This window comes from Lissotriton helveticus, chromosome 10, assembly GCF_964261635.1.
Source record: "Lissotriton helveticus chromosome 10, aLisHel1.1, whole genome shotgun sequence".
In the NCBI taxonomy this organism is placed as follows: Eukaryota; Metazoa; Chordata; class Amphibia; order Caudata; family Salamandridae; genus Lissotriton; species Lissotriton helveticus.
In genome coordinates this window covers 915,094,018-915,118,533 of record NC_136071.1, presented here as the reverse complement: position 1 = coordinate 915,118,533, position 24,516 = coordinate 915,094,018, and the positions used below count along the sequence as shown (strand labels likewise).

At 45.2% G+C, this 24,516-nt stretch overlaps 1 protein-coding gene across 1 annotated transcript in view; it reads left to right on the top strand.

Annotated features, from left to right (window-relative positions):
- The window catches only part of LOC144784639 (macrophage mannose receptor 1-like), a 949,320-nt gene that overhangs the window by 591,419 nt on the left and 333,385 nt on the right, over positions 1 to 24,516 (top strand). The window contains exon 19 of the mRNA XM_078663568.1: positions 17,168 to 17,268. Coding sequence (XP_078519694.1) covers positions 17,168 to 17,268 — 101 coding nt within the window. The remainder of the gene's footprint in view (positions 1 to 17,167; positions 17,269 to 24,516) is intronic.

Sequence of the window (24,516 nt, the reverse complement as noted above, 5' to 3'; positions counted from 1 at the left end):
AAACTACTTCCATTTACTTTTCACGCGCTGCGGGCAGATCTCTTCCGCCTACCCTTCACTCTAGCATCAGTGAACCTGTTATTCCCCTAAACTCATCCACTTCTTTCCGGGATATATTCCGAGTTTAAGGTTTCTCAGCGGACCCCTCTGCTTTCACCCTAGCTCCAAGGAACCTGCTACTTTTCCGATGTGACCCTTACTAGGTTACGCCACTATGGGAATTTTGCCAATGAACCTTGTTACTAACATTTATTCACACATGTATTCAGAAAAAAACCCTAGTTAGTGCTTCCCGGTTATCCTAACCTGCACCTAACTTTCCTTTAAGCCTGTGACCTCAGGACAATGGATTCTATTCACCACTTGCCCTTTCAATTCCCCGGGGAGTTCGGACAACACGAAACAATACGGTTTACGAACGCATGGATTAATACATATAACAATATAAGAACAAGAATAATAACAATACAGCAATTCATAAATTTCAGCAGCGTATTCACAAGAGAATGATCAGCTCTCTCAGAACAGCCGCTCTTATAGCAGCATTAATGTACTAGCAGCTTCCGACTCAACTAGTCTAACTAATCCTGCCTATCCTTTAACTAGTCCCTAACCATACCTCTGCTTACCAGAAAACTGATAGAGCGCGCGAGGTCACCCAGCCAATGATTCCGCCGTTTCCGGCTTCAGGGCCCATATACTTTCAATTCACACTATTCATTGACCAGGCGACTTCACAGGCTGCTATCAATTGTGTGTGTTCCCTATTTGTTATGACTCAGTGTACCCGACTTACCATCCACCGACACGGGTACCTATGACTTCAATGGATCAGGGGCCTAGCTGTAAAAGGAAAGGCAGCAAATGCAATTTCAAATGACATTCAATGTTGTTAAAATGACCACGGACAACTGGAAGTTTTTAAAATGTTTATCTAAAGTTCGTTATCATCAAGCATAAGATACACAAGAATGAGGCAATCAATAACCAAGATAATGTAAATGATATAACTATAGAGAAATAACGACAGGGTAACCATTCAAATGTAATATGGAATGCAAGGGGGGAAAAATACTAAAATCTCAGAAATGTTTAAACATGGACAGACTATGCATGGGTTACTATAGGAGGGCCTAGAAAGAGTAACACGCTAAACTTAAAGTAAAGGGACCCTTAAACAGTCTAGGTAAGGAGGTTCTAGACCATATCAGAAAATGACAAACTGCAATGCAAAATATAATCTCTAAAAGGTAGGGTGACATGGGAACATATCATGAGAAATATGCAAATGACTTTCGTTCAATAGTTTGCGGCAAAAGCATGGAAAAATCAACATATGCCAAGGTGTCACTTTATTGTAGCGAAAGGTAGAAATATAGAAAGGTGCAAGTTTAAAGAACTTAGAGCAGTATTTACCTAGACTGGTGTGGAAACCAAACCCTGGCCACGGGTCAGTTAAGGACAGGAAACCCTCAAGGAAGGATACCCCTCAAAGGACAGCAGGTGCAGAATGGACACCCCGGACAGGACAGGATACCCTCAGATTAGGAATCAGGACAGGACCTCAGGACAGGACAGCAAACCCTCAGGACAGGACAGCTCAGGACAGAACCGCACCCGCAGTTTGGAAGCAACGCCTGCGCTCCACCCTCTCTGCAGCTATCGATCAAGACCCCGATTGGGTCAGCGAACTCCCAGCAAAGTGCTTCGCCAGCACTTTAAGGTTCAGTAGAACCTTAGTCTATGGTCAATTTCGGACAGAGTGCTCCGCAGCTCTCTGTATCTTCAGTCACCTATTGAGTGCGATGGGTCAGTGACAGGTCAGCTAAACCAGACAAGTCGGACAATTTCCCTAGGTGAACCCAGGGTAGATATACTCTTTTGGGACGGTGTACCACCCCCCAATGTTGCAAAGTGTCAGAATCCCTCAATTTGGATTGGTCCTAAGGTAGGATTTGGGTAACACACCAATCAGAATACGCTATTTTGAGCCTATATTAGCATACTTGGGTACCGCCTAGAGAGATTGGGGTTCTCATGAGAAACTGTGCAGAAATACGAGTGACAATTAACATTGTAACACATGAGGAGCAACATTCTCCGTTCTCGTAGCGCAGAGGTGGCTTTCCCAGGCACATCTTGACTGTGGCTGCCAGCTGGCTGAGTTCCACTGTACACGTATTAAAATGCATTAGAAATACACATAGGCAAGCTTCATAAACTTTTACTCAAACTTAATATAAATGTTAGTAAGACGTACATTTATTACCTTGTTACACATAAACGAGGTTCTTGAATACAGCAAGGTCGCAAATATGCGAAGCTTTGCTTCATCAGTTCCGTCATCAACTCTAGACCTCAATAACCTTACACACCCCTCTTCTCCATCCAATCATTCCGATGTTCTCAACTCCCATCTAGATTCCGAAGTTAGTCAGAATTCCCAACCATCCCCATCTAATCTGACATTAACTCTAGACCTCAAAGACACCACACTTAACAACGCACTCCTCTCAATAACCACCTCACTCCACAACTCCTCCAATACTCTCTCTATCCCACCTCACCCCGCTATACCTCCCCCACCCTCCCCCTCACCATTACTCCCTATTCCTCCCATCAGCATGTCAGCTCCACCTATAACCCTACAGTTCCCAACATAGACGTCTCACAAACCCCTCACCCTACTCTTCCGCTCCCACCCACCCCCTCTCCTTTGCTCCCAGCACCTCCCATCTGCCTGTCACCCCCACCCACACCCCAACCGACTTCGGCATAGCTGACTCCCAGTCCCCTCCTCTTTTGGCATCCTCACTCCCCACCCCATTGACTTTCACACAGCAAGAGCTCTTTGCATTGTCACCAACTCTGACTCCACCTCAAATGACACTGAAGAGACTACTACTCCGCCTACGCCCTCTGTCCTCCCTTCCAATAAGGAAACTCTCACGCCTGACCCCAGACTTGACCAGTTAATATTAGCCCTTCTACTAATCAAATCGGACATCCGATCCCTACACAACCTTATTTTACAACAAACCAAACCTACTCGCTATGTACCGGAATACACTTCTTCCTCACAAATCAAGGCATATAATCGCACCCATCCGCGTCTTGCAAGTTCCCAGGCTCAGCGTTCCCCATGTTGGAGCACTGTTCCTCTCCCTAATGCCATCTCCCGCCCACTCAGGTTGATAAACCCTTATCTAATTTAGAATTAGGGATACTCCTTCACACTTACAAGCTACCGCAACCTCCACATAGCGTTGGACCTCCAGGTATTGCACATTCAGACTCCCACATACAATCTATTCCAATCAACACACACAGAGCCACCAGACTCAACTCCAGAGGCATTGTGGAAAACAACCTCACTAGAATCCCCCTTACAACCGAACCCTCTATAGTATCTATCAAGCCGAGACTAAGCTGTATCCTCATAAATTGCAGATCCGCTTCCTGACATGCAGCTGACATAGCTGACCTACTTATCACTAATGAACCAGACATTCTGATCCTGAAGGAAAAATGGTTAAAGGAAACATCAACTCCCGTCATGAACATCCTGTTACCCCCTAACTATGACATCACCAGACTAGACAGATCGGACAGGCCTGGCGGGGGGATAGCCTGCATACACCAGATCAACCTAACAGTGACCAACTCCATTGCCCCCTCTCTATCCTCTTGTGAATACCATGCTTAAACATCGCCAACAACAAACAAACAAATATGCTCTTTACACACCTTCTACCACCCTCCTGGAGATAACCTCACATTCATAGAACACTTCATGGACATTCTAGCGTCTAACGACAGCCAAAAAAATGAGCACATTTTCTTGGGGGACTTTAACCTGCACTGGAATGACCAGAATGAATCTGAGGTAAACAGCCTCAAAGCTTTCCTCGCTGACCTCAATCTTTTTTTTTTTTTTTTTTTGGTTAAAAACGTTTATTGAGCAACAAAATCATGTTTACAGAAATGGGCCTACAACCGCACGGGCTGGCCGCTAAGGGCGGAGCATAATGTGATATAAAACAGTGGTCGCCACTCCGGCGGTCAGGCACAAACCGGATACAAAATGTCGCCCACAATATAAAACAGGATAAGACAATTTTCTTATTTTAAAACACACCAAAAGCAACAAACATCAAAAACAAGGCGAAGGAGTAATACACAGAGTCAGCCCTGGGGGGGGGAAACCCACTAATCAGGAATACGGAGGCACAATCAGTAGGATAAGTCAAGGCGGGGGGACAGCGGGGAGGTCAATCAAGCCAAAGGACAGTATACGAATTTGTAGGAATGCCAACCTAGGGTGATAAGGGAACATCAGGGGCCTCCACCAGGGGCGGAGCACAAACATCTCCGCGATAGGCGTTCCACTGACACCAAATCTTCGTCCATGCCCTAGGACTGCCCCTGGCTGTGTAGACAGTCTTTTCACGGAACATAGACCAGTCCATGTTTTCTTCCCACACAGAGACAGTGGGGGGCCTGTGCGAGCCCCAAAGTTGCACTATGTCCCTCTTCGCAATCATATACCCCAGGGTCGCCCATCTGGTTTGGGCCACCGAATAGTCGGTAGGTTCCCATACGTTCAACAAGCATCTTCGGGCCTCAGGCATCAGGGCAATTCCAATCACATCAGCCATCACCGTAAGCACCTCAGTCCAATAGGCAGCCACCCTCGGACACTCCCAAAGAATGTGAAGAAACGTAGCACTCATCCCACACCCACGCTTGCATAGGCCATCCGGGGAAAAACCCATCGCAACCAAACGAGGACCCGTAACATACACCCGGTGGAGGATCTTGAGCTGAACCAGACGGAGACGGGCCGGAATGGCGACCTCTTTCGGAGAAGATAGCGCCGACTGCCAATCCTCGTCATCCAATTCCAGCCCGTCGCCAACCCATGCCTCTCTAAGTCGAACGAGCAAGTCAGCGCGATTCTGAATCAGCTTCTTATAAATCAAGGAGATAGTGCTATCAGGGAGATGACCATCCAGGATACGGTCTTCAAGGGGGGAGGACGCGGGGATGGCGATACCGGAAGTCAGAACAGAAGTGAGGGCATGACGGACCTGTAAATATCTAAAAAATTCCCTATCACTCAGGCCATAATCATTCCGAAGGGCCTCGAAGGACTTCACCGCTCCATTCGCACACACGTCACCCACTCTACAGATTCCAATCATGTCCCAGCGGTCAAACCCCTTCGTTGTCCAAAGACATCCCAGACGCTCAGATGCATAAAGCGGAGTCGCCAGCGTCACTCGTTCATCCCACCCCAAGCTCACATTCGCAGCGCGCCACACACTAACCGCGATCCTAGTCGGTCCCGTAAGGCGGAGCCCAGCCGACCTAGAGTAGAGCACTCTATTAAAGTCACCACCCGGCAGTTGGAGTTTGTCCATTTCAAAGGCCGGATCCGGACCCGGGGAATACATCGAGTGGTTAATGGCAGACAGTTGAGTAGCCCAATAATATCTCCTGATTTCAGGAAGTGCTATGCCCCCGTCATACCAAGGGATAGTGAGCTTCGCAAGGGCAATACGTGGACGCCCGTCCCAAATCAGTTGCCTTTGTAGACTCTCAACCTCTCGGAAATAAGTAGCGGGGATATCGTCATAGGAATTCTGGAGTGCGTAAAGGAATCGCGGTAAGGACATCATCTTGAATAGGGCAGCCCTGCCCAGCGGTGACAAGGGTAATTTACGCCAGCGAGCCACGTCCAGCCTCAGTCTATGAAGCGGGGGAAGGAGATTACGTTCAAACCGGAGCGACGAATCCAATGTAATAAAAAACCCCAAACATTTGAAACCGGACTGAACAACCTGGATGGGAAATCTATCCGGAAACGGGGGCAGATCACCCGAAATAACATAGACACAGGATTTAGCCCAGTTTATAATCAAACCAGAATTCTTGCCAAACGAGGTGAGAACGTCAAATAAGACATTTAAAGATTTACGCGGGGAAGTAAGGTAAAGAAGAATGTCGTCCGCGTAAAGCGAAACACGGTCCTCAAAATCTGGGGACCAACGTATTCCCTTGAGAGAAGGCTCCCAGCGAATCCACGCAGCTAGCGGCTCTAATGCGAGAGCAAAAAGTAGCGGAGACAAGGGGCATCCCTGTCTGGTCCCCCTACCAAGGGAAAAGGGAGCCGACACTCGACCGTTAACCACGACCTGTGCCAGGGGGTCGGTATACAGCAGCTTCACCCATCCGATGAACCCCGGGCCAAAACCAAACTTCTCAAGAGCCGCCCAAAGGTAGGGCCACTCTATCGTGTCGAAGGCCATCGAGGCGTCCAACGAAGCCAAAATGGCCGGCTCCGTCAGAAGCCCCGCCCTCGCGATAGCTCCATGAAGGCGACGCAGATTAAGAGCCGTGTTACGGTGCGGGATAAATCCGGATTGGTCCGGATGAATCAAGTCACTAATGACCGTCAGGAGGCGAGTAGCCAAGATCTTGGCAAGAACTTTAGGCTCAACATTCAACAGGGAGATGGGTCTATATGACGAACAAAGATCCCGGGGCTTACCTTCTTTTGGAATTACCACAATCGTAGCCAGGCGCTGGTCATAAGGGAGAGCACCCCGCTCACGGGACTCCGAAAACATTGTTCGAAGATAGGGCGCAATCTTATCAGGACGCAGTTTGTATAACTCGATCGGCAAACCGTTCGGGCCCAAAGCCTTGCCCGAACGGAGTGAGCGAATTGCAGTCGCTATTTCGTCCGTAGAGAACGGGGCCTCCATAGAGACCCGCTCCAAGTCGGAGAGGCAGGGCAAAGCTATGTCGCGCAGCAAGAGGCGAGAGTCGTCTTCATCCCTTTCCGACACCGGGGAGTAAACCGCACGAAAATAGTCCGCAAAACATTCTACTATTTCAACCGGGTCCTTCACTCTCACACCATGCAAAGTCTGAATCACAGGCACTACTCGATTCGCCCTCTCCTTCTTGTCCAACCAGGCAAGCAATTTACCCGCTTTGTCCCCAACATCATACAGACAACCCTGTTGCTCTCTAAACATCATTTTGGCCGCATCCGTGACCAGAGACTTATAGGCAAATTGCTTCAGACCCAGGGCATGGAGTTTGTCACGAGTGACACTCGATTCCAGATCAGCCTCCATCTTAAGTATTTCCATCTCAAGATCCACCACTTCCCGATTCCTCGCCATTTTGGTTTCAGCAATAAGAGACAGGGCCTGCCCACGAATTACTGTCTTAAAAGCCTCCCATTGGGGCACCGCAGAAGAGACAGACCCCTCATTTTCCAGAAAGTAGTCGTCCAGGGACTTAATCAATTGACCACGGGTCTCAGGGGAGGTCAGGTACCAAGGGTTGATAGGAGCCACCCGGCCCGCCGCCTCCACCCCCACATCAAAACAGAGCCAGAGCGGAGAATGGTCCGAGATGCCCCGGGGGAGGTGTCTAATCGCCCGGACAGCCGATGACTGTTCAGCTGGCATGAGGAAGTAATCTAGTCTAGACAAACTCCCATGAGCCCCAGAGTGGAAAGTATACTGAAGTTGAGTGGGGTGCATAAGTCTCCAGCAGTCCACCAAACCAAAAGTATCCAAAAAGCCACCCAGCCATAATTGGGCCGAAGGAGTATCCCTAGGGGGGTAACGATCACTCAGACCAGAGAGAACAGAATTAAAGTCACCAGCCATGAAAAGAGCACCATCAGGGAGTCCCAACAGAACTCGGGCCAAATCAGAGAAGGTAGAGGTCTGCAGGCCGGGGGGCACATAGACGGTGAACAGGGAAAGGGTCCTGCCCTCATATCGGCCCACGAGGACGGCATAACGCCCCCGATCATCGAGGATCACATCATCTATCGCAAGGGGAAGGGAAGCCCGGACAAGGATGCCCACCCCCCTGGAACCCGTTGTAAACCCTGAGTGCGCAACAAGACGATAGCCCCACCTATTCATCGCGCGACAAGTATTGCCCACCATGTGTGTCTCCTGCAGAAAGACAATATCGGGAGACAAACGTCGCAGGCATCGCAACACCACCCCCCGCTTTATACGATCCCCTAGACCATTGACATTCCATGAAATAAACCTCAACCCGCTACCCCCCATCCCACGAAGTAATGCAGGAACCATCCCCCAATGAGCATGACACTGAAAGTACAATTATCAAGATAGAATCGCCTTGAAAAAACAAAACACAAACCACAAACGCCCCAACAACCCACCCCCCAACACCCAAGGAAACACCCCCCACCCTGCACCCCTGCAGTAGACAAAAAAGGCCACCCCAACATGCAGTGTGCCTGTCACCCAAAAACCCCCATTCTACAAAAAGACCCCGGAGGAGGAAAAGGCCCTGTCCCACCCGCCACCCCGACAGAAATAAAGGGAGAAGAGAATACACAGAGAATAGAAGTGCTCAAGTACAGAACCCAGGGAGAAATTACATGATACGGAGACAGGGGCCCAGATAACAAATTCAGCTCTCCACGCCACCCTCGGCACCACCCGGGTGCTCGGTGGGATCAGTCAAATTAGGCCGGTCCGGCAGAGAGTCCAGCCAGTCATTTACCGAATCAGGTCGATCAAAGAAAAGGGTCCGTTCACTGTACTCAACTCGTAGCCTGGTAGGAAAAAGCATGGCGTATCTCAGACCCAAGTCCCGAAGACGCTTCTTGACTCCACGGAAGCCCATACGCTGTCTCTGCACAAGCTGTGAGAAGTCCGGGTAAAAGTTCACCGTGGCATTTTCGAAGGCCACCGGGCCCTTGACTCTCGAGACCTGCAGGATAGCCGTCACGGTCCCTATAATGAAAAAGTTTTGCGACAATGGGCCTCGGCGGGGCGCCCGGCTTGCCCTGGCCACCCGGAACACGATGGGCACGTTCCACCGCAAAGAATTTGCTCAATCCGGATGGGGAAAGGTAGGTTTGTATCAAGTCCTCAACCAGGAGATCAACAGAATGTGGATCAGGATTTTCCGGAACACCGATCACACGCACGTTACAACGCCGTGCCCTGTTTTCAAAATCCTCCAAGCGCTGAGTCATGAAATCGTTCACCTTTCTGAGGTTGCCGATCTCCGTCTGTATCTCCGAGACGTCGGCCGTGAGGCTAGATGATTTGAGGTCCAATGACTTCACCTTCTCATTGGTTTTAGATAAGTCGGCCCGAATCAGGTTCACATCAATAGCCACAGTATCAATTTTATGGGCCAGAGCTTCATATTGTTGGCCGATGGTTTCTCGCATGCCAGAGATGGCGCCCATGATGTCCTGCAGGGACGGCTCCGCCGAAGCCTCCAAAGGGTGCCCCGCTGCACTCGGGCCAGGCAAGGCGGCACCGGGGGACACCTTCGACTGTGTGTACCTGTCCATGATATTAGACTGGACCGGGCCCCCGCGAAGGGGCGTCTTGGTCTTCCGCCTCTCTTGGTCCCCTCTGCCAGTCATAGTGGAGACCGCGTCCCCAAGGGACCCACGCGACCTGGTGAAAATGGCCGCAGGAGGACAGGGCGCCGGAGCCAAAAGTCAGCAGCGAGGGCAAGTCGAGGTGTGAACCGGCCCGGAGGGATACGAAGCAAGCAAAAGGTGCAACTGCGATCCCGCGCCGCAGGACTCAACACCGGCCAGTCACCTCCGTTGGAAGACGTAGTCTGAGTCAGAATCGAAACCGAAAGTTAAGAGGGGGACCCATGGGTCGAGTCTCCCTGCCGCTGTTGTTCAACTCAGACCCGGCAATAAAGCCTCACCAAGACCCGGGCGCGCCACCAAGGCGGGCCCCGAAAGTTCGAGTCGACATAGCTTCGGTACCCCTGGTCCAATTCGAAATCCAAAAACAATATTAAGATCAGCCCAGGTTCCTCTTCATTAGCCCTTGTAAGAAATCAGGATATGTTCAGGATATCATGCCAGGAGTGTCGGGGGTCCGGAGAGCGCTGTGCTCACGCGGCCATCATGGATGCCCGCCAAGCTCCTCCCCGCTGACCTCAATCTTAACCAAATATGTAACAGCCCCACACACGACAAAGGCGCAACTCTCGACCTAATAATCTCTAAAGTTGACGTCACTCAGCTCAACTAGATCCTCCCCTGCTATTAGTCTGACCACCATATCATCTCTTTCCAAGTCTTGGAAACGGTTAAACGACTCTCAACACAACCCATGAGATCTAAGATATGGAAGAGAAACTTGAATAACGTTGGCTCTGAACTTATAGCATCAGCTAATTCAAACCATCTTTATCCCCCGGAAGACCTTGCTAAAGTACAGGAGCTGACCAATCACTACTTTCAATCCATGAACAACCTTTTAGACAAAATAGCACCGCTTCAACTGAAAAGAACTTCTACAAAAGACTCAAAACCATGGTATGATGGGAGTCTAAATGATGACAGACGTTCTCTTAGAGCCATTGAACGACGATGGAGGGCTGCCCCCTCAGCTGACCATCTCAAGCTTCTTAGAATCTCTAGAAACGCTTATTTTAGAAAGATCAGAAAAGCTAAAACTGTCTTCTTCAGGTCTCAACTAGACCTGGCCAAGACCCGCCCAAAAAGCTATTCGATCTTATCAAAGCCCAGACCAAGAGCCTACCAAGTCTCCCTAGTGCTATACCTCTCTCTTTTCCCAATTCTGATGAATTTGCCTCCTTCTTCGCTTCTAAGACGGAATCCATTAAATCAGATCTTCTTAAAGACCTCCTATCCATCTCAGACTTGGAAAAGAACCCGTCACGGCCCTTGGCAGGTGTCCAAACTAAGGACCTCCCAAAATTTAAACTAAAAAACAACGCTGCCTGGTCCCACCTTAACACCTACAGTGAAGATACTATTTTGAAGACGCTATCCTCTCTGAAACCCACCAATCATTTCACAGACCCACTCCCGGCGAATTACCTAAAAGACTTTATTCCTCTGGTTCAACCCCTCTGGACCAACATCATTAATGCGTCCCTACTTCAAGGATCTATCCCACACATCCTGAAATCAGATCAGGTTTCGCCCATCCTAAATAAAGCTTCAGCTGACCCCTCGGACCCAAATAACTATCGTCCGATCTCTAACAATCCTATGCTAGCCAAACTCCTGGAAAAATGCGTTAACACTCAACTGAACAACCATATTGATCAATTCAGCCTACTTAACCAATTCCAATCAGGCTTCAGAGCAGGTCACAGCACTGAATCAGCCATGACACATATATTAGAAGACGCTCTGAAAATCCGAGACCAAAACGAAGCCTGTCCACTAATCATACTCGACCTGTCATCAGCCTTTGACACCGTCAAACACGAAAACCTGCTTGATCTCCTGAAACACAGAATGGGAATGTCTGGAACTGTATTTAACTGGTTCACCTCTTTCCTCCAAAATAGATCCCAAAGATTTAAGGTCAACCAATCCCTGTCCAACCCCATGCCAGTCTCTCTAGGAGTTCCGCAAGGCTCCTCCCGCTCACCCACCCTTTTCAACCTTCTTATGGAACCTCTTACCGATCTTCTCAGCCACGCCAAGATTCACTTCCACATGTATGCAGATGACACCCCAATCTACATCAAGATCCACTCACTTGACGACATCAAATCGCTCAACTCCGCTCTTCAAAAAACCTAAACTTGGTTGGCCCAAAACCATCTGAAACTAAACTCCCTCAAAACGGAATTCCTAATAATCGCTCCCTCCAACAAAACTCCCACTATCCTGGATTGGAAGAAGCACCTAACACCCCTTAATGGTTAACCTCTCATCGTGGGCTCAGAAAAATCGATAGGGGTAACGCTTGACAGTAACCTAACCATGCAGAAACATATCAGCGCCGCCACAAAAGGAGCTAATTTCCTCATGAGGACCCTGCGTAACTGAAACCCTTTCTGCCCGCCTACGATTTCAAACAAGCAGTTCAAGCCTTAGTAATCCCTCGTGTGGATTATGGGGCAGTAACCTAATGTGGCCTCCCAAGGTCCTCGACAGCCCCACTAAGAGCCACGATCAACTCAGCTGCGAGACTCATCACAGGTTCGAAGAGAAACTCTCACATATCCCCAGACTTGAAAGCCCTCAACTGGCTACCGTTTGAATCCATCTGAAAATCGCTTGCATGACGCATAAGGCCCTCTACCACAACACCCCCTACCACAACGCCCCACACTACCTAGCGCAGAAACTGGTGCTCTCTGGGGACATCAGAGCCTCCAGGAGTGCCAAGACTCTTCTTCTAAAACCACAACAATTTGCCAAAAAAAAACCTATAACCGATCCTTTTCTAGGATGGCTCCCAGGATATGGAATGCTTTGCCCAGTGAAACAAGAATGAACCCTGCAGCTGCCGCATTCAAAATAGAAGTGAAAGCGATCCTCATGGCTAAATTCACGTGAACTCTATAACTGCTTACGGTACTGTTTTACGTATGATGTTTTTTACGCTCCACAGTTGATCTTCTGTTAGTGTTGTCTCTACGATTATGGACTGTGTATAACTTTCTCACTTAGATCATGGTAAGTTATTACGTGCTTTCCACATATGTCTTGTAAAGCGCTCTGTTACTCACATGAGTCTTGTTCGCTCTATATAAAACCTTCAAAATAAATAAATAAAAATAAATAAATAAATAAATAAGGCAAATGCCTATTGTGCAAAATCTCAATACACATGACACATTCATTTGTTGATTATATCGCCTTTGTCAATCTCAACCAAAATAGGTACCCAGGGATCCTCCCTCAGTTATCATGTTATGCCGTCCTGTATGGCCTAGTGTCAGACAACATGTGTTATATCAAGTTATACTTCCATAGGTTTTAGGTATGGTTTTATTTATTAAATGTCTTGCTGTAGTGCCCTTTATGGGCTTTAGCAATATGTCAGCCAACTATTCAGATGTCTATGTATGCTTGCACCTAAGATGCTGAATGACACACACGTAAATATCCAAATGGTGTCAAATTATCGTCAGTGAGGGCAACAAATATGGATCAGGTCTCATTTAATCAATTTCAATAATATCTTGGAGATTACATCTAAGGTCTGTGAGGAATGTGGTGTTATGTCAATTTTAACATATTTATAAGTGTGCCACCAACTTTTCTCCGCTGTTCAGTCCTTTCAGTGTCTTGTTTTGTATATCTATAATGTATCAAGATTCAAGCCTAGGGAATTTCAACACTCTGTCCCCTCCTCTAGCATGTGGGGGTACATGGTCTATACAAAAGAACCTTAAAAGATTTCTATTGCTTCCGTGATAGGATTTGAAGTGTTTTCCTACCGGACATGTCACGTCATGGTTGGTTATGGCTCTTAGATGTTCTAGAATGCATACTTTTGTTGGTTGTATGGTGCTGCCAGTAATATTTAACTGGCAGGGGCACACAATACATTAAACTGTGAATGTTGTGTTACAGTTCATAAATTTCATAATTTTCTTCAGTTGTGTAAGTCCTGGAATTTCATAGGTCAGAACTTTTTTGCTGATGACCCATGCTTTGCATTTTTCAACATGGAAAAAAGCCCTTAAGTTCTTTGAAGGCTGACTCTGAAATTTGCTTCCAATAGATGGCTCTGTACCAGCTGATCTTTTATGGATCGTGCTTTCCTGGATGTGATTAATGGAGATCCTTAGGAGTCCGCTCCTACCTAAGAGTGTGATTTAAGGACCTGTCAATTCTTACGTAGTATCCATCTAATGGAATTGGCATTACTAGAAAAGTTAGTCATCATTATAAAATTGTTGTGAATGTCTTTTTCTTTATGTTGTTTTTGAGAAGATCTAGTCTAGATTTTTCCTGGACCCGTTTCATGGCTGGATCAAGAATTTCTTTTTGAAAACCTCTGACTTCAAATCTCTTCATGCTTTCATTTGCTGCAATCTGAAAATTGCATTCTCTGAAGCTGTTCCACTTTATGTGCAACAGCTCACCATAGGGAATGCTGTTCTTTAATTTACTTGACTGAGAGTTCCCTGGTGTGGGCTTTCTTAAGAGGGCTGTGCATATCTTATTTCTAAAGACAAACACTTTCATGTCTAGACATATCACTGATACAGAACTCATCCCTCCTGTAAACCTGAGCTTGATCGCATTTTTGTTAGGCGCTGTTATGTAGTCAGTGGCTGATTGTTGCGACTCTCTCCATATTATAACTAGGTTGTCTATATACCTGTTCCAACTCACTATGTTATTAACCCATTCATCATGGGTATCTCAACAGGCCATATGCTTCGTCCACCAGCCCATCAACAAGTTTGCTTAGCGGGGGGCAAAGCAGGTACCCATGGCCGTTCCCTGTGTCTGTTTGTAGAGTTGGTCCTGAAATATAAACATTTTGTTATACAGAAAAGAATTCACAAATTCAGTCAGCATGTCATTGTGTTCCATATACTTCAATGAGCATCCTCTTAATTAATATCTAACTCCTTCGAGTCCATCTATGTGTGATATACTAGTGTACAGGCTGGTAATGTCTAGCACAATCATTAGGAAGTCTGGCTCCCATGTTATATCTTTTATGTGTCCTAAAAAGTCTTTGGTGTCTCTTATATAGGAGGTGAGATGGGTTACAAATAAAAAAAATGGTCTATATATATGGAGATGTGTTTTGTTAGGCTTCCTTGTGAGATATGATTTGGCATCCTGGGTGATCAGTGTAATTTTCATGAATGTTGGGCAAATGATAAAAAACGATTCTGTCCTTAATTAGATTAAATTGGTGGAGTTTAAGTCAAATTTGCTACAGGGCATCTCAGCCCAGGTGTTGAGGCTAATGGAGGAGAGGACAAGGGCAGTTGCCTGCTTTGGCGGGGCGGGGAAGACAAGGGCGGTTGCCTGTTTGGGCTTGTTCGGGTCAGACCAAGGGCCAGAGATGATGTAAAATGTTCACTTACGAACTACCACCTTAAGCCCTCCACCATCATCCAAACAAAAAATCAGTTGAGGCATTCTACTCATGCACCACAAACAAACCTCATACAGATTTCAATGTATATTGAACTACTACACAACCACTACAAACCTACACACATTTCTACCCCAACTACAACACTATGGTGCCTGCATTCTCACACAAAACACAACTTTGTCCTATACAACTAACACATTCACACATCACCAACACAACGCCACATTATACATATCGTTAATGCATCCAGACTAGCACTCCCTGTTCAAACAAAACACAGTTCTATCCTCTACTTGCTCCTAACATGTCCCCTTTTATTGTGACAAAGCCTATACTCAGCCTTCCAACACCCACCTCCTCTTTTTACCAATTGCACACCACTGTACAATCATTACACGTCACTGCACCGCACCCATTACCTATTCCAGTGATCAAATTTAACACACTCATAACTCTTGTCCATCCCCTCTTACACACCACATACTCTTCTCCAAAACACATCAGAACCCCTGTACTATTCAAATACTACTCAAAAGCAGTACAAATCTTATACAGAAAACCACTACATCAATATCTTCTCTCCCTACTCCACAAAAACAAAGTACGCAAATATCAAGTATCTAGATATTATTCTAGTCCTATTGTACATGAAAAAAGTAAATTGCTCTCAAAAGCTTTACCCTGTCCTACCATTACCATACATTTATCAATGTATCCTCTTTCGTCACTCTCTCTCTCATCCCAAACCCTTTCTACTGCTATGACCTCCAAAATAACCCTTCCTGGACTCCTCCCTCCTCTGCATTTCCTGGCTCACCCCAAACATCAGTTTACCACTGTGATCTCCCAAACAACCCTAATAAATTCTCCCACATGTTATCTCTCCTTTGACACTCCCCAACCCTCATTTTTCTACTCTGATTCTCTTTCTACCGTATCCCTTTCTACAGCCTCTTCCTTCCTCTATCTCTCTTTTATTGATCCCAGACCTCAACTTACTAGTATGTTCTCCCAATTAACACTACTGGTTTTCCTCCCTCTTCTATCCCTCCATTACTCTATTCAATCCAACTAACAGACTCAGATGTCCTAAGCTCAAATTTACTCGTACCTCCATATACAAATACTATACTCATATTTCCCTATACTAATCCACCACTAATCCTTTTGAATTTTGAAGTAGCGTATTACTCGCTGGGGTAGTAAGTGCTGTATAAATAAAATACAATTTCAATTTAGCCGTGTAATGAAGTCTGGGAGTTGCAGTCCTGAGTCACTCCAGTTGCCCCAATTGAATTAACACACCTGAAAACGATTCTTTGCATAATAACAAACTAGGAAAGAAGCATTGTTTCTTTGGTGACATTAATTACTCTGTATGTGTTTACAGTATGAGAGACTCTGCTATCCATGGTGACTGACACATATACATTGGAATTTAGTGCACTGTGCCTTTGAAATATATCCATGAATGTGGGCTTCGGTATTGTTTTATTTTATATGCCCCTGGAGGAAAGTGCCACTCCTAAATCAAATCACTCAAGGTTCCTAGACTTCAGTTTTAGATTGAATCTCAATCTTGGGCTACTAGTACTTGTGTGGCAAGTTACTATTTCACAGTATTTGTGTGATATTTAGGACACATTGTAATTTTGGACAAGCGGACACATTGCTCCCTTCCTAATTATAAATTATAACTGCTCTTTTAGATACGTATGATGAAGTTCATATGCTACGTTTTAGAATGTGCTCATAGAACATGCATATATGTACCAAAGGCAATATTTTAATGCAGTTAATGTAAGCTGTTAATGTTATAAAAATATAAGGTTTACAATTCTTAATATTGTAAATAGCTACAAGCTACTATTGTGATAAATGTGATAAGTGTGCCCTTGCAGGTAAGGTATTTGTTATTATCAGACCTGATGCAAAGCAGAGTCGTGGAAAATTGGCAGGACATTGTGGGAAGCTTATTCTGACACTGCATAGCCTGCGTTTGGTATGCCAGTGAAATGTCTTTATATGCTGTCTATCACATTTCAGTCGGAGGGATCCACACACTGTTTGATGAAGCCACATGCCTGGGTTTTTGAGTCAATCAGTTCAGCAATTTAAAACTACATGCATCGGTGTCTATCAAGTACAATGTTTCACAGTGTTACTGTGGATTTGCAGCAGCAGTGTGTGTTGACATGTCTTAATGTAAATGTTATAGGTTGTATCTTTCAAAAGAGATAGAGTGCCCTTATTGAAAATAGATCTTTAATTTTAAGGTGGATGGATGGCAGCCCAGTGACCTACCAAGCATGGGCTGAGCAGGAGCCCAACTTTGCAAATAATGATGAAAACTGTGTGGTTATGTACAGAGAATTTGGTAAGTAAAACATCTTTGGATGTTACGATTTGGTGGTTTATTTCCGTATGGTACGAGTATATGTACCGATTTTATTCACAAATGTTGGGGTGTCATCCTGCTGGCCAGTATTTACTAGACTAAAATCTGCATGAGAATAAGGCGAAAATGTTTATTTTCCACCACTAAATGTGCGGTTATGGAGATGTCACCACACTGAGATACATTTCAACACCATAATTTCAGTTTGCAATTCCAAAATTTGACACATCCTGATTGTGGAACTTGAGTTATGATAAATGTAGACTATTTACTTTTTTATCTTACAAAATATTTTATTGGGAAACTTTTGGTTATGAGTACAATAAGATTTAACATTATGAACAGAATATCACCAATACATTTTACAAAATATTCAAGCAGTTTGATTATCATATAGACCATAATTAATTTAAAAGCAATGTATCCCACCAGAATATTTCTTGTTATCACATCAGTAGTATTGAAAAAATAATGGATCAGAAATTATATAAGAAAACAGTGAAGAACAAATGATGACACCCACTGGAAAATGTTGCTTTGGAATGGTTGAGAGGAGATAACATGCATTCAATACATATACTATATTATAAGTTTAGCTACAACGCAGCAAAATGGAGCCAAACATCATCAAACACCCTAGTAGTCTATTCTGTTCTGAAAGAACCTTTCACCCAGCAAAAATATGAAAAAAGATCCTCCTTCCATCTGCCCATGAAGGGTTTGTTATTTAATAACCATTCAATCAAAAACGGTATTTGATTATATATACTAATCATAAACATACAACACACGTACAAAAACACGTAGGTTGATTAAAAAGGCATAGATTTGCGACTTTTCATGAATTAGTTCAGAAAAGAACCCACTCCAAAACTAGCATCATCTCCCTGAAGCTTCTGTTTAAAAATCCAGATATCGCCTACATTGAGTAAAATTGTATTGTTTCAGCAGATTACTGATACGACTGCTGGAAAACTCCTGAGGCGGAAGCCGGGAGCAACGTGTGTTCGTTTTAATTTTTAAATTGTGTGCTTTTAAATAGAATTCTGAACTTGCACTTTTGGGCACTTACCCTCCCTGTCCTCCTTTCACAACCTGCTTCCCCGTGCAGCCGATTGGGCGCTGTCACTGGGATTGGCAGGGGATCCGCCATCTTGGGCGTAGCCCAGGGTTGGCGCTGCAGCTCTCATCACACCGGCTCCTATTAGCATAAAATGTGCATCCCCCCCTGGCCGCGCAGCGGACGCGCGCCGAAGGCGCGCCAAAGGCAAGCCCGTCTGCGCCCGTCTGCGCCAGGCCGGGGCTAGGGTCCATTCCCTCCGCATCACCGTTGACTTATTCATCAGAATGCCTGTCGAACATTCGTAGCGCCTCTGGCCCCCTCTGTCCCTCCACTGTTAGACATCTTACACAATTAGGCATTTTTCAACCTTTAGCAGATCCGTGCAATAGATTTATACGACCTACCTCTGCCTCAGCTGAAACCCAGCAACTAACAATGTTCTACCTCAATACCAGATCATTAGTAAAACATCAATTGGATATTTTTCTCCTACTTGCCTGTCAAAAGCCAGACATTCTCCTTCTTACGGAGACATGGCTCAACATTGATTCATCCCCAGATATATTAGCAGCACTCCCTGACAGCTATTACATCTTACAGGTAGATCGGGAACCAGGCAAAATTGGTGGGGGAGTTGCTGCCATCATAAGTAAACACCTTGCATTTTCCAAATTAACGTCTCTCGACCTCCCCGCAGTCGACAATATGGTTATTAGACTCGACTCCAGGGTGAGCCCACTTATCTGTGTTTTACTATATAGGCCTCCTCGGAGCATGCCCATGTTCCCATTCTCGCTGTGTGACCAGCTGGCCACATTAGTCACTAACCACACTAAGATTCTACTTATTGGTGACTTTAACTACTGGCTCAACAGTGTATCTGGTGGCCCTTTGGCAAGTGAGCTCATGGATCTTCTCACAGGGCTCAACTTTTGCCATCATATCAATGCTGCGACTCACACTAAAGGGCACACGCTGGATCAGATTTGGAGTTCCAATCTTAGCATCTCACCCCCTATTATCTCTCCTTGCATATGGTCTGACCATTTTCTGATCCAATTTCATATCTCCGTTCCTAAACACACAGTAAATCTAGACACCAGAGAAGGCTTTATTAGGAAGTGGGGCTCTCTTGACACGCCAGCCTTTCTGGGGAGCCTGAAGAACTCAGCCCCGGCGTGTAATACTGATCTTAACCAATCTGCAGCTAATATTTCTGAATGGCTCACTAAAGCTAGTGACATACACGACCCATTGAAAAAACTGAAGACTCTGTGCCAATCCGACGCTCACAAATGGTTCTCTCCAGACCTTAGGGCAAAAAAACTAATTGTTCGTCAAAAAGAACGCGAGTGGAGAAGGAATTATGATTCTCTCAGAAAGACTGACTATGTAGCTGCCCGTTCCGCTTATATGAAGGCCATTTTTCTAGCAAAATCTGAATTTTGCTCGAATGCAATTGAAATGTCCAAAAATAAATCAAAAGACATTTTTTCGATCATTGATAAGCTATCGAATCCCGCTAGAACTCAGCCCAAACTTATAATTACTCAAGAATTCTGCAATACCCTTCACCAGTACTTCCTGGATAAAATCACACTTATTAAGTCTAGTATCCCAGTCACCTCTCCTGCCCTCCCTGACTTCACTCACATTCCCAATAAACCTTCCCTTGAACGCTTCCCCCTTTTGGACGTTCCGTCCCTGTTTGCTCTCTCGAAGAGAATCAAGTCGGGCTCCCCACGAGATTGCTGCCCCCCTCACGTCCTAAAAAATGTAATTACTGCCTTTCCTTTTCCCATACTGGGTCTCCTTAACTCCTCTCTGACTCAAGGTGTAGTACCCAACTCATTTAAGGAGGCAGTGGTGATGCCCCTGCAAAACAAATCAGGCGTGGAACCCACTATTCTATCAAACTACAGGCCAATCTCTCTGCTGCCATATCTGGCCAAAGTATTGGAAGCCCACGTAACATCTTACCTTTCCAGCTTTATTGAACAGTTCGACATCCTGGACTCTGCACAAGCCGGATTTCGTCCGGTGCATTCAACTGAAGAGGTCCTCACAGCAGTCCTTGACTCCTTACGCCACAATGCAGACTTGGGCATTCCTCAGGCCCTGGTCCTGCTCGATCTGTCGGCTGCGTTTGACACGGTCGACCATGACATTCTTCTCGACCGTGTCAGACTAGCCGGCATCTGCGGCCTTGCGCATGACTGGATTAGGTCCTTTCTTTGTGAACGCTCACAAGCAGTCAGCCTACCACCTTTTTCATCCTCTAAACTTTACACCACCTGTGGGGTCCCTCAGGGCTCTTCTTTATCACCCATCTTGTTTAATATTTATATGCTTCCCTTGCTTCACTCCCTAAAAACTTTTAAAGTCACTACTTTTAATTATGCAGATGATCTGCAACTCACTTTTACTATCGATGACTCCCCAGAATCTGTCCATCAATTTCAGTCCACCATGCTCTTTATATGCCAGTGGATGGACAGTAACCAACTGAAACTGAATCCCGAGAAGACAGAACTGGTTCTCTTTGGTAAAAGTAAGCTCTTTTGGGGACCACATTATTGGCCTCCCAATCAGGGCCTCCCCCCTAATCCTTCCAGCTCTGTCAAAAGCTTAGGGGTTCTTATTGATGAAGAACTATCACTAAAACCTCAAGTCAACTCAGTGGTATCATCGTGTTTCTTCCAGCTCCGGAAAATAAAGAAGATCAGCCGGATGCTCACTCAGCCCACTTTGACCCAGGTTGTGATGGCCCTGGTGTTGTCACACCTAGACTACGCCAACGCCATTTACCTGGGTCTTCCGGCTGCCCTCAGTAAACGCCTTCAGATGGCTCAAAATCAGGCAGCCAGACTTATTTATCGTCTCCCGCGTTGGCAATCTGCAAGACTGCTGTTGAAGCAACTTCATTGGCTTCCTATTACACAGCGCACACTCTTCAAAGCTGCTTGCATGGCGTTTAAGTCCCTCCACGCACGCAGCCCCAAATTCATTCAAGAACTTTTGCCCAAGTATACTCCTCTGCGCAACTTGCGGTCTGCATCACAAATCCTCTTGACTGCCCCTCGCTATAAATTCCAACGCAAGGGAGGACGTAGGTTTGCAACTCTTGCCACTAAACTGTGGAACTCCCTCACCTTGGAAATTCGCTCCTGTGTTACTATTCTTCAGTTTAGGCGACTTCTTAAGACATGGCTGTTCGTCCATGCATTTGCTTAGTCCTCCCTCAGCCTTCGAGTGGTAGTTTCCCAGAGTATATCGGTTAGCGCCATGAAAACCTTGGGTGAACGTGCGCTGTATACATTCTTGATAAGATAAGATTAGCAGAGTGTTTAAAAATCGTTTAGAGTAAGCAGTATAAAGTTTACAAAAATGAATGGCTGTTCAGGGACATGTGCTAATATAGAGCTGTCATACTGCCCCAAAGGGAAACATAGCTGTGAGCGAATTTACCCAGTCCTAAATCGAGTTTAAATAGCCCTTTCCCAATGCCCTCCGAACTTCAGCAGGTAAGGCTGGATTTTAAAGGTAGTTTGCACCATAACATATTGCCTAAAGGTGAATTTCAGCAAATCCTCACTTTCCCTATCCATGAGCCGTTTTCCCCATAAACAACTGTTTTAGCCTTAATCCTTTGAGTTTGAAAATCTGGAGAAAAAAAAGGATCTGCTCAAACTGTCCAACGCATCCGTAACATATGAAAACGATGACATGTCAAAGGCTTGATCACAGCTTAGCAAAACCAAGTTACACTTAGCTGCAAAAAAGTTTGTCTTCCAGTACTGATGGATAACGTTAGTAAATCATTTATTCAGTGCCTAATAATGTTTGGATGCAATATTATTATAAGATAGCGAAACAGTCTTAACCGAAATGAATGTGCCACAAAAGACTAAATAAAGGCAAGTGATTATGAGTTGGGAAGAAGGCTATCAAACAAGTAAAATAGTTGAAAATGTAAAAAGTTGGGGTTGAAGTCTTCATGTGTGGTTGATTGATGCTCAGAAGCTGCCACCAAACATTTTGGGTGTTTCTTTGCTTGCGACTTTTCTTTAGAATCTCTTTTTCTAATAATTAAACCACACCTCAGCCCTCTTTTCTTTCTTTTTTTTATTGAGCAGTAGGAAAAAAAGAATTTGTACATAAATGACAAAGGGATCAATCAATAACGGCGGTCAAATCATCTTCGGCATTCCAAAAAAAGAATATAATAAAGTGCAGAGTGCCAATAGTACAGTTCGATCATGTTAAAACATTAGCGAAATGTGAGATGTCCTCTTCAATCGATTCGTACATAAATAACAAAGGGATCAATCAATAACAGCAGCCAAAACATCTCCGGCCTTCCCAAAAAAGAGGATAAAGTGCAATGTGCCAGCAGTACATTTCGATCATGTTGAAATATTAGCGGAAAGTGAGATGTCCTCTTCAATCAGCTAAGCTCATCCCTAGATTTCAGCATTAAATGATATTATAGTTCATTGCATCATAAATAAGGATCTAATCATATTGTTTAAGTGTTAAATCCAATAAACTTCATGGTAAAACAATGAAGGGATAAACAACGAGGATTAATTATGAAAAGATAAAGTGCAGTGGAATCACAGTACATTTAGACAACACTTTAAAACGTGACAGAAAAAGGAGATGACATTAATCGACAACGGTCCACCCTATCCTTAAAAAAAATAAAAGTAGGGTATTGTTAAAACCTTTTGCACGTGCAAATTTATGATGTCTTTTCTAAATGCAGCCAACGGAAATCACAATAGTGCTTCCCTTCCTTTCCTCCTCTGTCAATCAACAGGAAATTTTGAAACAATTGAAGAAAAAGCGCTACCCGAACAGCTTTAATTAACCCTTTCCTCCTCAAGTTGCTCCATAAATTTCCAAAACCTCATATATCTTTTGATTGCACCAACCCTTTTTGCTTAGGGCTCTTCAAATTTACTTGTGCACATCATTTTCTTATGCCATTCTAAATATGTGGGAACTCTACTTGTCCTCCAATTCTGCAGAATCAAGGATCATGCCACTAAAGAGGTTATCAAAATAAAAGCTTCCTTGATTTTAACATTTGGGGCAGTTAACTTCTGTTGTGACACTCCAAAAAGTGCCACTATGGGTTTCGAGTCGACTTGGCTCTGTAAGCCTTTACTAAGGGCACCGAAAATGTATTCCCAAAATTGAGGCAACAGTGGACAGGTGAAGAAAGTATGAAGCCAATCTCCACCACCTGATTGCTGGCACCTAAAACCTCTATATTCTAATTTTGGGTACATTCTGTGGAGAACAGCCCTCTTAATATTATTCTCTAAATCTTTACTGACTGCATCAGTACCCTAGGATGTCACTCCAAAGTAAATAAACTGAATATCCTTTTCAGTTTGGACCACATATGAAGTAAATTAGTGAACAAGGGAATGGTAGGTCACTTATCTGAACACATTCTTCAATATTTTACACTAAATGAAAGCACTGCAGCGCCAAGGTTGCAGTAGTAATCTACTCCTATTCTGCCGCAGCGCTAAGGGGGCGGGGGCCGCGCGGCGCTCACACGCTGGTGATGGAACCGCTCCGTCACCAGCCTCGGGTGAGCTGTGCTGATGACGGAGCGGTTCCGTCATGGCCCCGCCCGCTCAATAGAACGCGCCGGGCAGGCGCGAAATCAGTGCCGCGCAGGCGCGTCGGGCGGGCCATGACGGAAGCGCTCTGTCATCAGCACAGCGCCACCGCGGCTGATGACGGAGCAGTTCCGTCATCAGCGTCAAAAAGGTTAACAGAGATATACAACTATCCAGTTCCAAACACCTGAGCTTTTGTAGTAGTCTTGCTTGTGAACCGGTGTCGTTGATCTCACAGATTTGGTTGAGGCTGAAGTAGTTGTCTACTACTGCGATGGCAACTGTAAGGATATAAAAGTTCTATCCCTCTGATGTGACTTCACTGTAGGTGGAAATCATTTCTGTGCACTGTCTTTGGGCGGTAATATCACACCTATGGTAAAGCAGGTCTACCTCACCCTAGTTTTCCTGTTCATAAGATAGACGTGGAGTCCACATCTTTCCTAATTAGAGTTTACTTGACCTTAAAGTAAAACAAAGATTCTTTTTCGAGAAGTGAAACCTCGGAGCAGGTGGAAATGTTTT